This window comes from Hippocampus guttulatus, chromosome 16 (genome assembly GCF_054856545.1).
Source record: "Hippocampus guttulatus isolate MCC_2025c chromosome 16, RoL_Hgut_1.0, whole genome shotgun sequence".
Lineage (NCBI taxonomy): Eukaryota > Metazoa > Chordata > Actinopteri > Syngnathiformes > Syngnathidae > Hippocampus > Hippocampus guttulatus.
Window position 1 is genome coordinate 5,557,586 of NC_141276.1, and position 15,330 is coordinate 5,572,915.

A 15,330-nucleotide genomic window follows, 5' to 3' on the forward strand; every position below is an offset into this window, starting at 1 on the left:
GACGCCTCCTCTTCCTTCCCCCGCCGCCCCTCCCGAACCGACACGCTCGTTCCCGTCCCCAGAAGCGTAGGAGGCTCTCCTCCGATTTAAAAAAAAATCGTTAAATATCGTCACAAATCAAAGAGAACGCGTGACATCATGCACTTTGACGACTTTGATTGCATGTTCTTGTTTTTTAAGACGCCTGTGTCACAGTCTGTGTGTTACGACTCGACCCCTCAAGTTGCGTTGGGTGTCCTGGGGGAATTGAAACCAATTGCAGTATTGTGCAAAAAACAAAACATTGAACCACATCGGTGCGCATCTGTTTTTGCCACGTTCACTGCAAGCGTTCAGCGAATGTCAAAACAACGCGTGGTTACACTGACACCTACTGACCACCCTCGCAAAGGCCTGCCATATTTGCTTAGTGTTTCCGATGTGTCACAAGTACTCAGGCTGTACTTTGAAAGACCCTGTGAAGTGAATTCAGATTTATTTTGAAATTAATTGCAGGAAACAATTACATACTGAGAATCAGGACGTAATTATGGAGCTACAGTATTCAACTGTTTCTTACCATTTCCCTTTTCCTGATTTTTGGGGAGCACAACTAAAATGGTGCAAAGTGACGCAGTTGGGATTCCACCGCCTAGTGGTTAGTCGGTGCAATTGCAACATGCGGTGAGCCAGAGCGCCTCAACGTTCGCCACAAGTGTCACATAGAGAATGGGGAAAGAACAGAAATTTTTCGCCTTTAGAGTGCCTCGTTGTAGTGTCAAGAAGCTCTGTGATGACCCAGTAGCACGTATGCAGCCACAGAAGGCCTTTGAGAGTCTGGTCACTATATTTTCATTTGTGATGAAAATGTGTCATTGGGGAAAACATTTCTAAACTCACTCGGGTCAACTTTCCTCTGAGAGCATCGTGTTTGAAGCCCCTCTTTGGCAAAGTGCATTTAATCAATCAAATAACAATTCTTGTTGGAGCAGGAATTGCACGCCTGCGACCCTCGTGAGCATAGGTTGGCTGGATAATAGAATAACACCGATAAATAAAGGCATTTGAGATTAAAATTTGCCATTGGTATTTTTTTTTCATTTACTCTCTATTAATTGATTTTTTGTAGGTGAAAGATGAGCGAATCAAAAAAACAAACAAACTTGTGTGAAAGTCCAGTACGTTTATTTGGCAAAAATATTTAAGTCTCACGATACGACTGCGAGACTTCTTGGGTGTGCTTGTCATTGGTTAGTCAGACGGTGACGTCAAAGTAGGCGGTTCCCGGAAGGAAACGCCACAGAGCCCAAGAAGAAGAAGAAGAAGAAGAAGGAGAAGACGGAGAAGAAGACGGCCGATGAGAACACTCAAAGAAGAAAAAGTGATGTAAGTCAAATCTATTCAAATCACGCTAAATCAGCGGATCAACTCGAGCCGTCTATCTATTAATGTATACTAGGTAGACGTTGTTCAGGTTTTGAAAGCGATCTCCGTAAAGTAGCGGGGTTGCTTCGCTAGGTAGCCGAACTGAACTGAACGTCCAGCAAAAAAAAAAATGACGCGACAGTCATATTTTTCACCCGCTTATGACATAATTTTCGGCCACAGTAACAAACCAGAGGAGCGCCTTGTTGTATTTTGCCAAACTGCGTCTTCGTTACTTTGATGTTGGGTTGCTAACGTAAGCGGAATGTGAAGTTTTTTTTTCGGGGGGAGGGACCTTCCTTCCTTCCGATATCTTTCGCCGTTAGCTCAGCTGATGATGCTAACGGGCTAGCATTGGCTAAGGATAGTGGCCGGAGCTGACGCTAGCCTGGCTAGTTGTGTAGCTTGAGTGCTAGACACCTAAAAGCAGTGATTCGCCGTTGAAGGGCCGCGCAGAGGTTGTAGAAAATTGTCAGGGTCCGTAGTTTACGACATGTACCGATTTACGAACGGTGCGTAGCCATAGAGACCCCTCGCAAAGGTGCAAATGCGCAATATAAAAATACCATCATATTTGTTTTATTACCTCTTCCACGCCTTTTAAATGCATGTTAGTGTACAAGAACACACATGCATGTGCCTTAAAGAGGCGGGGCGACACGTGATGTTGAGCTCCTTTTGATTTCCTTGGAACTACAATACTTGACAGACATAGTCGTTTTTCATAGAGGATAACAAAATATATGAAGGGGTGCAATTAAGTGGTATGCAGGTGCACATGCACACTAAAGATATTAAATGCATGCCAGATATTAGTATGCCACTTTGCATTTGCCCATTTTTTTCTCAAGCCCCTCCCGTTACAAATAGTACCCCAATAATGTTCACACCTCACCTCGCCTTCATAGCACTGTACCTTCATCGCAGCGAGCGCTCCGGTGGGGGAGAACAAATTACCCAATGACAATACATTATTTCTCAGGGGTGTGCTGGTGCCTTTGATAATGAACATTTGGTAGCTACGGCATGTCACAAGAGTTGCATGCCGACAGTGACACTCAGCAAGTGGGAGCAATGAGCCAGCGGGTTCCATATTTGTGGACGGCACGAAAACCAAAAATAACGAGGATCATTGCACATTGCGCTGTTAAATTATAAAATGGTGCTCCTTTGAAAACCACACCAAAATTGTGCCCACCCATTATAAACCTCTGAGAACTGTAATATGTGTTGCTGCAACATTTTGTTTTGAAATAACCACCGCAACATCACTGCTAGTTTTATTGCTAGTTTAACTGATTCAGAATCTTTTTTGGGGGAATATGTGCCGCAAAAAATCCAATATGTGAATCTCGCATGCATACCTGAGCTCTCTGGGAACATTCATGACAGCTTGTTGGGAAGTTTGAGCTTGAGAGGCATATTTTTAGTTGTATTAGAAATCAAACCGGAACTTTTGATTCTTGTGATGCTCTTTTCATAGAAGTCAGAGGAAAAGGAAATGCCAGAGATTTTTTTTCTTCCCTACTGACCTTGCAGCTAACTGCTGTTGATGACTTTCCTGTTTGCTTTTCCTGAGTTATGTCACCAGTTTGCATCCCTAAACATTCCCCTGAAACTCGAAAGCCCATGCCAGCCAGACAGACAAACATATAGCCGAGTCCCTCGTCGTCGCTGAGCTTGCGCTTTTTATGAAAGGCCTATCAACAACTGGGGCGTTCAAGTTTAAAAGCCAGCAAGTGCCAATTGGACAAATTGGCACTTGCTGGCTTCCTGTGTTTCTACTACTGTTATGGATGGTTTAGTCTGTGTGAAACGGAGTTTTCGTACACATTTAGGGAGTTGGTGTGTCACTGAATTTTTGACTATTGTGTAGACCGTGTACAGGAGGAGGCCATTAAGAATATATCACTGGTTCTCCCCCTCTTGACAGCTCCTCCTTCCTGCCTTTCTTTTCCCTCTTCGTCCAAGTCTATCTCTCTCTCTCTCTCTCTCTCTCTGTCGCTCACACTCTCTGACCCACTTCCCAGAGGAGGTCCTTTAAGGATGCAAGCAAAGCATCCGTTGAATGTGAGAAGCTTTGTACTTCCCAGGAGAAAAAAAAATGTCTGAATGGAAAGCGATCAGCTGCACTTACACCCACAGACAAAATTGGTTCACAAAGAAAAACCCAAAGTGGTCGTGGAAATAAATTTAATCTGATATAATAATGAAAATCTTGTGAAAATTAACGAATGAAAATGTGCCATTGCTTTTGAATTGAGGTTCAACAGAATACAACAGAATGTAATCGGTCAGTCAGCCTTTCTTATATATAATATATAATAGTCACTGTGAGGTTTGTACCACACAAAATATTGCCCAAAGGAATCGAGCAGCTTGATGTTTCTGTGTCTAGAGTCACACAAATTATTCCGAAATTTAAAATCCACGGGATGGTCGCCAATTTCCCTGGATGTGGCCGCAAGAGGAAAGCACTTTCAAAACGAAGTCGCGGACTAGCTGTGTGTTTGATCGCATAGGTACCCATCGGCCTCGTGATTGGCTGCTGCTGAATATTTTATGGAGGGAGTCGTGATCTCCCGTCACATGTTGAAGATTAAGCCAGGCTCAGCAGCTTGTAAAATAAAGTTGATTGCATCAGCCGCGATGTTCTAACTTCATTTTTCATGACGCCCGACGTCTCCTCACTCATGCCACGTGACCCAGCCGAGGTTTCTCCAGACTTTTTTTTTATTGTGCTCGGCGGTAAAAACCTCTTCTGCTCGCTTTCCACTTCCTGCGTTTCCTGTCCTGTCGCCGAGCGCCGAAGCTGGCTGACCTCCACGTTTTGCAACATGTTACTGCAAGTGTAGCTTTCCGAATCCCCCCCCCCCCCACACACACACACACAATGCCACAAAACCCACATGCTGATGGTGTCAGCCAGGAAGTTAAGTGTGAAGTCCAGCTCCTCCTTTTTGTTCTTTGATCTATTTCGAGGTCATTTGACTGACTTTTTTTGAGTACCCTTGGTGAAATGTGATTTTTTTTTTCCAAACACTCGGCAGTGTTCATTTCATGAAAATGAAACTTGTAATCAATGAAATAAGTCGAAGTTTGACCCACTGGGACCACTTTGTGGTTTTAGTGTGATGGCGAGAATAGGACTAATATTTGTGGTCACTGTCCTGGCTTGAATTTTTATTTTTTTGGGACTGTACTAGCATCAAAGCTGTGTCAGTCACAGCAACCCATGTATGCTTCTATTGCTGCTCTTCCCGCTCTTGATGATACCAAAACATGTTTATATGGATCCAGTATGTGATCTTACAGCTGAAAAACATAACTCTACGTTGTCTGTACAAAAGTAAAAAGAATCAGAATTTAACTCGATCGTAATTTAATGTGTGTAACGACTTGATGTTTTTCAGTTCCCCTGGCTTGGTCTCCTCTTCCTCTTGGCTCCTGCCTTAACTGAACCCGGCCACCCTACCACTGCTTCTTACACCTTCCCCCCACCCTGAATAAAGTCCCACCTATGGCCGGACGAGGCGGACCTGCGCGGACCAACGGTGCCGCGGCAGCCAGCAACAAAATTTGCCAGTTCAAGCTGGTGCTGCTGGGCGAATCGGCGGTGGGCAAGTCCAGCCTGGTGCTACGCTTTGTCAAAGGCCAGTTCCATGAGTACCAGGAGAGCACAATTGGAGGTGGGTTTAACCTTCACACTCCGCTAAGTCAGCGGCAGTGCCGGTCAAAGATTACTAATGTGTTCAAGTATGTGCTGTGGAAGTGAGAGCTTAGTTTCCTCTGTCATGTGACAAGGACCCGAGTCAGCAGTTACCATTCAAGGACGGCAGCACAAAACTGCTGAACGGCAAACCAACATTAAGTCCAAGAACTAATTTTGAGCATCTTTAAAAAATAAAATAAAATAAATCAACTTATTCAAATTCCGAATAATATTGAAATCCTATGTTTGTCCTGCATATCATTCCAACGCCACCAAAAAAAAAATTGGTCTACTCATGTCATAGTGTATGGCAGTCGGCCTAAGACTGCCTAAGACATTTCTGTCATCTAGTGGTGAATTTTGATATTACAATTGAAACACGACAGTTGATTCATATTCCCAGTTGCACATTGTCATATTTTTTTCTTTCATTTTTATGTATATATTTTTTTACGTTTGCCTCCTGTTTTCATGTGAAACTACAATATATGTCCATCAGTTTTGGGGGGAGAAGAATTTTGAGGGGTTTGTAAAAAAAAAAAAAAAAAAAGAAAAGAAAAAAAAACTCAAAACAAACATTTAAAAGGGAAATGTTTTTTTCCCCATTCATAAAAAATTATCACAGGACCAGTGCCCGCATGCAGCCCGTGATCCGCCAGTTGGCCACCCCTGCTTGAAAACAAACTACCCAATAAACAAATCATTTTCTTTTTATCCAACACTAAATGAATAGACCAAGGAAAAAAAATACACTTTTTTTCAATGTAGAAAAATTCAATCCACATTTGGAGTTTTCCCTTTGGACAGACATATAAGATAGTGATAACAGACTTTGCTTTGCTTCCCGCGCAGCGGCCTTCCTCACACAGACGGTATGCTTGGATGACACAACAGTCAAGTTTGAAATCTGGGACACTGCGGGCCAGGAGCGTTACCACAGCTTGGCGCCTATGTACTACCGAGGTGCCCAGGCAGCCATCGTTGTGTATGACATCACCAACACAGTGAGTGATAAGCCCAGATGGGCTGACTTTTGCTATTGGTGCGCTGTCCCTTGTCCTCCTGTTTGGGTTGATGATTACTTCATTGTTAAAGACCTTTGTGCTTTTATGTCACTCGGTCATATGTAGCACATAAAAAAAAACCCTGATGTTTCTTCTTTTTTATAAAGGACACATTCGCACGTGCAAAGAACTGGGTGAAAGAGCTGCAGCGACAGGCCAGCCCAAACATTGTTATTGCTCTGGCAGGGAATAAAGCGGACTTGGCCAACAAGAGGGCTGTCGATTTCCAGGTAAAGACTGAAAAGGATGCATTTTTAAATTGGTGTGATTTCTCACGTGTGTGTTTCTCTGTTCCGCTGTCATCAGGAGGCACAAGCATACGCGGATGACAACAGTTTGCTCTTCATGGAGACGTCGGCTAAAACCGCCATGAATGTGAATGAGATTTTTATGGCTATAGGTAAGCGTCATATTTATCATACGGCTGTATGCTTAGGAGAAAGGAAATGGCCTCACTTGCCATAGATGGGTGGGAATGTGGGTGGATCAATTATTCTGTTTTCTATTGACCATGTAATTTACATTTTGTATATGGGTCAATAGAAAAATGTACAACTGTTGGCTTTTTATTGACTGTCAAGAATACAGTAATTTGCATCCCTGGTTGTAAAATGAAGTGCTGTTTGAACAAAACATTTCCACCTATTTGTGATCCTTCTCAGCCAAAAAGCTTCCCAAGAATGAGCCGCAGGGTGGGGCGGGCGGCGGCGGCCGGGCCCGAGGAGGCGTGGACCTGCAGGAGGCCGCGCCCCAGGGTCGCAGCAGCCAGTGTTGTGGAGGCAGCAGCGGGGGCAACTAACCCTCACGAGGCTTCCTCTACATCTCTGATCCCTGCCACTTAACCAGCTCGGATGAAGCGGACCGGATACGATAAGACAGCTGTCAAACAACGTCATCGCGTTGGGACCAAAACACAGGGGAAATTACAAACTGTTTGGCTGACGACATCATCGGCCTGGCGACCAATCATGTTATAAAGCCCCCGCCCCCCAAAAAAAAAACTCTTGATGGTGGACTTTTAGGGGAACAAACATCCTAGTCATGGTATTATTAAAAAAATCATGAAAGCTCACTTTTGTTTCTGTATTTGTGTAGAAAATTAATGCAATAGGAAGGAATGAAAAGAGGCAGACTTCCTTCCTGGTAGAACTGTGTAGCTGCAATATTGTCCTCTCAATATTATAACATCTGTTGGACACTTCGATTTTTTTTTTTTTTTTTTTTTAATTTTTAGACTACCCAACCATAAAAATAGTAATGCAACATTAACATCAGCGCCAGCCATATGTAGTTTGAACATTAAACACAAAAAAACAATGAGATTGTTTTTTGTTGTATTTGTATGGAGATTTGTGGAGTTCATAACCAATCGGAAACAAAACATCTTACCCATTCTTCTCAGCATTATTTTCTGATGTTTGTTTTTTTGATTTTGTTCCATGTCTTAATTCTGGATTTCTGAATCTATGGTATTAAATGCACTGGTTCTGTCTCATGATCTTTGTGAATCGATATTCTCGACTCAGCGTTTTCCTGTCCCATAATCTTTGTGAATTGAGTTGCTTGCCTTGGTTTTCTTCATTTGTACTATGCGTAGAAGAGTGATAAGGAGAGTGGAGAAAAGAAAATATAATTTTACCAATAAACCTGGAGCAGTTATAAATTTTTTCCTGAGTCTAATTCTTGATAAGCACTCAAGTGGATCCAGTCTAGTGACACCTATTTTTTTTAATGGACGATTTTATATATATTTTTAAAGTTTTATAGGTCAGTCCCACAATGGGAAAATATTTTAGAATTTTTTAAATCTAACTCAAAAGATTTATTCCCAATGTTCGTTTATGGTGGAACGCTTTTAAAACTACATTACCCACAATCCTCATGCAACCGTGCTTTTGCGTTGCCTTCAAAGTAGAGGAAACCCGAGTGGATTTTGGTACGACATTTCAGAAATTGTATTGCTTTTTTTCGCTGGCGGGGTTACAGTACAATGAAGTACTATAAAGATCCGTAGTTAATTTACAAATATGTCAATACAATCCCATTTGACCAACGTATGCAAAGGTAAATCCACTGTAATTTGTTTCTCAGCAAATCATCGACCAAACAGGTAATTCGAGTGTACATCAGTAACATATGGCTTCAATGTTTAATTATGAGTCTTAGACTGTATTTCGACAACAAAAACAAAAATCAATGAATTCAAAACGGACAGAGAATATAATCTCTTCTTTTAGTCCCTTTCATGTAAATTTCCCAGCCATCCCCAAACGCAACCGATGAGCTCACGGTCCACCGAAGAAGTAGAAGAAGAAGACGTTTGAAATGTCGGACCCGGCGGCGCAGGGCCTGCAACCCCGGCTTCTCCAAGCCCAGTCGGCTGCAGGGTCGACTGTGTCCGGCGCCGCTGTCGCAACCGGCTCCGGTTCGGGTACCAGCGACCCAGCCAGGCCTGGGCTGAGCCAGCAGCAACGAGCCAGCCAAAAGAAAGCCCAAGTTCGAGCCTTTCCACGGGCGAAGAAGCTCGAGAAACTTGGCGTTTTCTCTGCATGCAAGGTACTTAGCTCACCAGTTAGCCAGGCTGGCTAAAGTTCAAAACAAAGCACTCCACTCGAATTATTGTATTTATTCATTTACCATGTCGTAAGTGAAGAAGTCATAAACACGTAGCTATAGTAGCTAATGGTAACATACCCCATGCAGCTAGGTACGTGGATAGCTATACTCATTAATTGATTTAAAAATGAATGTTAGCTTCCAGGCGCCCAGCAATAACAGACTACATGTAGTCCACTGGGTGTTGTTAGAATTCATTCATTGCCGCTGGTATGTGTGTTCGTGTTCAGGCTAGTGACACCTGCAAATGCAACGGATGGAAGAACCCGAACCCCCCCACGGCACCCCGTGTAGACCTGCAGCAACATGCCGCCAGTCTGAGCGAGCCGTGCCGCAGTTGTGGACATGCCCTGGGTACTCGCGAAAGCAGCATCCTCAAGATAGGGTGTCCCAAAAGTCACCATACACTTCCTTTTTTTTCTTCACTATTTTGTTTCAGGTGTCATTTGAACAGACTTGAGGCATTAAAATGAACTTTTGCAGCTTTTGGACATATATCATTTCTTGCCCCAGGCTGGCTAATTGACACTGCAGCAGCATTGCAAAATTGCCACCTGGCAAGAACTGTTTCTCTCCCAGCTGCAGTTTAGTACCAGTTTGAGACACTTTGTGGTTGTCACACTGCTCCAATGCATAGGACCATTTACCCTTTGCATGGCAAGTTCCTCAAAACACAATCTGTTGTTGACAAACTAAGCAGCCTCAAGTCTGTCAGAATGATACCTGAAACGAAATAGGATAAAAAAGGAAGTGGTCAGTGACCTTTGGGACATCCTCGTATATACGTAGTCGCTGAATGCTCGAATCTCCAAACCGGTTATTTTTCACGGGGGCGGGGGTGCATATTTTTCAAGTTATCAAACATTATATTATTAAAAGTGGTATTATACTTGCTTTAATAAGCAAGTGCACATTTTGAGAACAAGGAAGGTTACTTAAGATTTTGTATTTGACTCAATTTTCCACATTGTTTGTTGAATACATCAAGCTTTGTGCCAGTGACTTCTCGCCTACATTCCATCACCTCAATGCTTTGCAGCCGATCACGTGTCCCACCTGGAGAATGTGTCCGAGGATGAGATCAACAGACTGCTGGGAATGGTGGTGGATGTGGAGAACCTGTTCATGTCTGTGCATAAGGAGGAGAACACGGACACCAAGCAAGTCTACTTCTACCTGTTCAAGGTGAGCACACACGTTAAATCAGTGACCTTGGGAAAAATTAAGATTACTCCTGTGTGTAATGTTTTTTTTTTTTTCCCCTGTAGCTGCTGAGGAAATGCATCCTGCAGATGAGCCAGCCGGTGGTGGAAGGATCGCTGGGCAGTCCGCCTTTTGAGAAACCTAACATTGAGCAGGTGTGTGTGAGAAAGCAAAACTGTCATCAATTTTTGCTTAGAACTCAAGACAAAAAATATGCCAAGCAACGGCTGATAAATGGATGTGCCACTGTTTTCCCACCGTTCCTCTCCAAAGGGCGTGTTGAACTTCGTGCAGTATAAATTCAGCCACCTGGCGCCCAAGGAGCGGCAGACCATGTTCGAGCTGTCCAAGATGTTCCTGCTGTGCCTCAACTACTGGAAGCTGGAGACGCCCACGCAGTACCGGCAGCGCACGCAGAAGGACGACGGCACGGCTTACAAGGTGGACTACACGCGCTGGCTGTGCTACTGCCACGTGCCGCAGAGCAACGACAGCCTGCCGCGCTACGAGACCACGCACGTCTTCGGGCGCAGCCTGCTCAAGTCCATCTTCACCGTCACGCGGCGCCAGCTCCTGGAGAAGTTCCGTGTGGAAAAGGACAAGCTGCTGCCTGAGAAGCGCACGCTCATTCTGACACACTTCCCCAAGTGCGTCTCACGCTGGTGTTCTCACTCCATTTGTTCATTTTAAAAGATGTTAATTTAAAGTTTTGTGGCTGCCGCTAAAATTTGAGTAGTCTAGAGCCAAACACGGGTCGAATCTATGAATATTTCATGAAACATAAATAACATACACTTGAATTCTGAGCCACTGTACAAATTCTCCCCTTCCATATTTCGGGATTGATTCGAACCATTTCCACTCAGCCAGGACATATGTGGAATTGTTCATCAAATTACCACATTTTTACAATAGAATTCCCAAATGGAGATATTTCCTACTTCCACATTTTGCATTCCAACCTCAAGTCTTACATTCTACAGTTGAACAATTCAACGATTTCCTCTGCATTTCAATTTCGTACGCGCTCTCCAGAATTCACCTTCATTTTCTCGTGACAATTGATGTTGCCGACAGGTTTCTTTCCATGCTGGAGGAGGAAATCTACGGTGAAAATTCTCCCATCTGGGAGGCCGACTTCACCGTGCCTGCCGCCGATGGGACGCAGCTGGGACATCAGATGGGTGAGGGGAGGACTCGGGGCGGCCAGCAAGGGTTTTTATTTCTTATCACATGTGCAATTAAACCTTACGCACAATCATTAACTCATTCAATACCAGCCAATTCTGGACCAAATCTGAAAAGACGTTTAAAAACGTCTTTGGGAGTGAATGAGTTAACAATGGATGGATGTCTCATGAATTGGCCGGTGAGTGTGCATTTGGCTACATAAAATGCAGTGAAATGACAGTATCGCTTCGTTCTCCAGTGATCAGTCCGGCACCAATATCAGGCTCGTCCGCCCTCTCCAAGGCTCTGAGCGCGGGTTCGTCTCTGAGTGGTCTGGATGCGTCAGGTTCCGAGCCAATTCCAGGTTGGCATCTTTAACGCGTTCGACGCTGCCAACCACTTCTTGTTCTTAGATTTTTTTTTTCCCCTCCCTTTTCAGGCGAGAAGCGTAAACTCCCCGAGGCACTGACGTTGGAGGATGCAAAGCGCATCCGCGTGATGGGTGACATTCCCATGGAGCTCGTCAACGAGGTCATGATGACCATCACGGACCCCGCCGCCATGTTAGGTCCCGAGGTCGGTCACGCCATGCTAAATTGTTATTTTTAAAAGAAATCTGACGGATGTGACGGAGCGCATTTCCATTTGCAGACCAACCTGCTGACGCCCAACGCGGCCCGCGATGAGACGGCCCGTCTGGAGGAACGCCGCGGGATCATCGAGTTCCACGTGATCGGAAACTCGCTGTCACAAAAGTCCAACAAGAAGATCCTGATGTGGCTGGTGGGCCTGCAGAATGTCTTCTCGCACCAGTTACCTCGCATGCCCAAAGAGTACATCACGCGCCTCGTCTTTGACCCGTAAGATCCAACTATCTCGTACCGCGCACAAGCACCGCCCCTGATGTTGCCTAAGTTTTTCTTTTTGTCCTTTCCGCCAAACAGGAAGCACAAGACTCTAGCCCTCATCAAAGATGGCCGTGTCATCGGGGGCATCTGTTTTAGGATGTTTCCCACTCAGGGCTTCACAGAGATTGTCTTCTGCGCCGTCACCTCCAACGAGCAGGTCAAGGTATGCCAAACGACTTTGCAATTTTTAATTTGGAAGGGAAATTGATGACCTCACAAATGCTCAGGGCTCACCTGTTTTCTGAGTTTTGTCCTGTGACGCTCGCAAGATGAGCCGTGATTGGTTGTTGCCTGAGCACTGAGCAACTGTGATGTCATTTTCGGGATATAGAACTTTTTTTTTTTCCCAGAAAAAAACTTTTGTCTCATAACAATTGTTCATATTTGGCATCGCTAACTTATAGGGGGAAAAAAGGACCATTCTTGGCGGACTATGACATTTCAATTTCGATGACTCACATCACAATCTCTTTTCTGATTTGTCAGCTTTTTTTTTCCCCATTTAATTTTGGATCCAACCATCTGTCTCATTGTACTCCACCAAGTATTTTGAAGGATCAAAACTCAAACTAAAACCTCATCTTTGCTCGCTCCTCTGCCTTCATCAGGGCTACGGCACGCACTTGATGAACCACCTGAAGGAGTACCACATCAAACACAACATCCTCTACTTTCTCACCTACGCCGACGAGTACGCCATTGGCTACTTCAAGAAGCAGGTGAGCTCCTGACACTTAACTCTCGAGCCATTTTTCCCTCAAATTAGACTCGTTTCCTCCATTTTGGCAGGGCTTCTCCAAAGACATCAAAGTGCCCAAGAGTCGCTACCTGGGCTACATTAAAGACTACGAAGGAGCCACGCTGATGGAGTGCGAGTTGAACCCAAGGATCCCGTACACGGAGCTGTCGCACATCATAAAGAGGCAGAAAGAGGTTCACAGTCTTAATTTGACACAGTTGCTACTTTTTGTAGTCGTGAGCCAAAATTTGTCACGTGGGCAAGGAGAGCCACGGGTCCGTCCACAGAATAACTCGATAGCTCCTTGAACCCCTTTGTCAGATCATCAAGAAGCTGATCGAGAGGAAACAGAGTCAGATCAGGAAAGTCTACCCGGGCCTCACCTGCTTCAAGGAGGGCGTGCGACAAATCCCCGTGGAGAGTATTCCCGGCATACGTCAGTGTTTGTGTCTCAGCACAATAACGGTATAAGCGAGCCAAAATGCACTCATGTTTTCTTTTTTTTTCTTCGTTGTCCCCAAGGAGAAACAGGATGGAAACCAAGCGCCAAGGAGAAAGTGTAAGTGCAGTAGGGATTTAAACCTTAGAAGTAGGGCTCCAATAAGTGGACCAAAAAAATAGTCGACACAAAATATTTGTCTTGAAGCTTCATCGTTGTGACACCCACGAAGACATTTCCAACCGACATAAAACTCTGTACATTTTTTTTATGATTGATTTGTAATGCACAGTAACTGTCGGATGCTGGGCAAGCTCAAAATTGGATTCATCCATCCATCCACTTATTATATGAACCACTTATCCACATGGGGGTCAGTGAATTTAATGTAATTTGTATGATGTAATAGTAACAGGTGCGATTAACACATTTTGCTTTGTCCTATACTTTCTTTTTTTAATTATTGCTTTATTGGAGGCATTACATTTGTTTCTCCCCTTTAAGGGCCTTTATCAATTAAGTCATTTAAAATAGAGATTTTTATCATTTGCTCTGATTTTTGTGCTAACACTAAGGAGTTGTTTTGTAGAAAAGAAGTGAAGGACCCTGATGTGTTATACAACATGCTCAAGAACCTACTGGCCCAAATCAAGGTAAGATTGACATACTTCTAGTAGCATGTCCAGGTTAAAAAGCATTTGGTGTCTTGGCTCATAGACATCATTTTGTGCCGATTGACGGTTGTGTGCTCTGATGTTTTATTGTGTTTTTTTGTTGTTGTTGTTGTTTTTTTTGGTAGACTCACCCCGATGCTTGGCCATTCATGGAGCCCGTCAAGAAGTCCGAAGCACCCGATTACTATGAGATCATCCGCTTCCCCATCGGTATGCTGACACTCATTCCATATGAGTACAGAATGATAATATGCGAAATATGAAAAATATTTAATGTTAAACTTAATGTCTAAAATATTTTAAAAGAGGTGACAAATACGAAGCATTGCCTAGTCAAGTCTTTTTCTTGGAAAATGTGATCAATTTTAATTTATCAATCAGGGCAATAGTATACAGTCATACAAACAAACAAAGCTGTTTGGCACAGAGGTAAAGATTTTATGCCTGTGAGTGTTGTTTTGTTTAGTTTGACAGTGAACTTCTAGACATTAAGTAGCTTGGAGCCCCCTTTTTAACCATTTGACAAACTGTTGCTTGTTGGAAAGCGTGTGAAGTTGTTTGAATCTTTCCGCAGACCTGAAGACCATGACAGAGCGCCTGAAGAACCGCTACTACGTGACCAAGAAGCTGTTCATCGCCGACCTGCAGCGCATCATTACCAACTGCCGCGAGTACAACCCGCCCGACAGCGAGTACTGCAAGTCGGCCAATACCCTCGAAAAGTTCTTCTACTTCAAGCTCAAAGACGGTGGCCTCATTGAAAAATGAGCTTTTTGTTGTTGTTATTGCTGGGTTTTGTTTTTTAGCAGGAGTCGAACATGACATAACGCAGTACCAAAGTTCTACACCGGACACCAACTTTATTTATAAGATGTAAACATCATTCCACCTGTTCAGTCGCCAAAAACTGGACCTCGGGGACTTGAAAGCCACGTTGCCTTCGGTTACTGACACACTTGAAGCTCCCTGCTGTGTCTTTTCTTTCCCCACTTTGTTGTTTATTTTTGTATATAAAAATATATTTTAAAAGAAAGCGCACAAAATGGAGTTTGTGCTCGAAAATTGACACGTGATCAAATGAACGTTTTAGGTCTTGTCACCATCACTGTCACAAACAGGTTTTGCAGCTCTTTGTGCTAAAAACGTGATTACACAGAACAGAGGTAAGAAATAAAATTGCTGTGCCTCTGTCTTAAAATATGTGCTTAAAAAGTGTATTAATTGGGTGCTACACAAGAATTTGCTGCCTTCAGTAACCTCCCGTTAAAAAAACAACTTGCGGTTCTTTCCGACTTCAAATATCAAGCGTTACATTTCCATGACGTCATGGTGTAAATGCTATTTACTGTCACTGTAGTACTGTTAATACCAATAAATGTTGTTTTTTTTGGTGGTAAAGGG

The 15,330-nt window shown here is 43.7% G+C and overlaps 2 protein-coding genes across 2 annotated transcripts; both read left to right on the forward strand.

The window, feature by feature from the left end:
- The first annotated feature begins 1,246 nt into the window (after positions 1 to 1,246).
- On the forward strand, positions 1,247 to 7,846 carry rab5c (RAB5C, member RAS oncogene family). Its single transcript, XM_086133366.1, has 6 exons — positions 1,247 to 1,365; positions 4,818 to 5,093; positions 5,969 to 6,120; positions 6,288 to 6,410; positions 6,487 to 6,580; positions 6,843 to 7,846. Exons 2-6 carry the CDS (start codon positions 4,925 to 4,927, stop codon positions 6,977 to 6,979), a joined length of 675 nt encoding a protein of 224 aa, XP_085989492.1. The 5' UTR covers positions 1,247 to 1,365; positions 4,818 to 4,924; the 3' UTR covers positions 6,980 to 7,846.
- A 620-nt stretch (positions 7,847 to 8,466) lies between these two features.
- On the forward strand, positions 8,467 to 15,327 carry kat2a (K(lysine) acetyltransferase 2A). Its single transcript, XM_086132750.1, has 17 exons — positions 8,467 to 8,736; positions 9,027 to 9,150; positions 9,836 to 9,981; positions 10,065 to 10,154; positions 10,273 to 10,646; positions 11,077 to 11,183; positions 11,429 to 11,533; positions 11,609 to 11,745; positions 11,821 to 12,029; positions 12,114 to 12,240; positions 12,686 to 12,796; positions 12,867 to 13,010; positions 13,138 to 13,252; positions 13,339 to 13,375; positions 13,845 to 13,908; positions 14,055 to 14,139; positions 14,504 to 15,327. The coding sequence occupies exons 1-17, from the start codon at positions 8,506 to 8,508 to the stop codon at positions 14,695 to 14,697; spliced, it is 2,400 nt and encodes a 799-aa protein (XP_085988876.1). The 5' UTR covers positions 8,467 to 8,505; the 3' UTR covers positions 14,698 to 15,327.
- Positions 15,328 to 15,330: the final 3 nt, after the last annotated feature.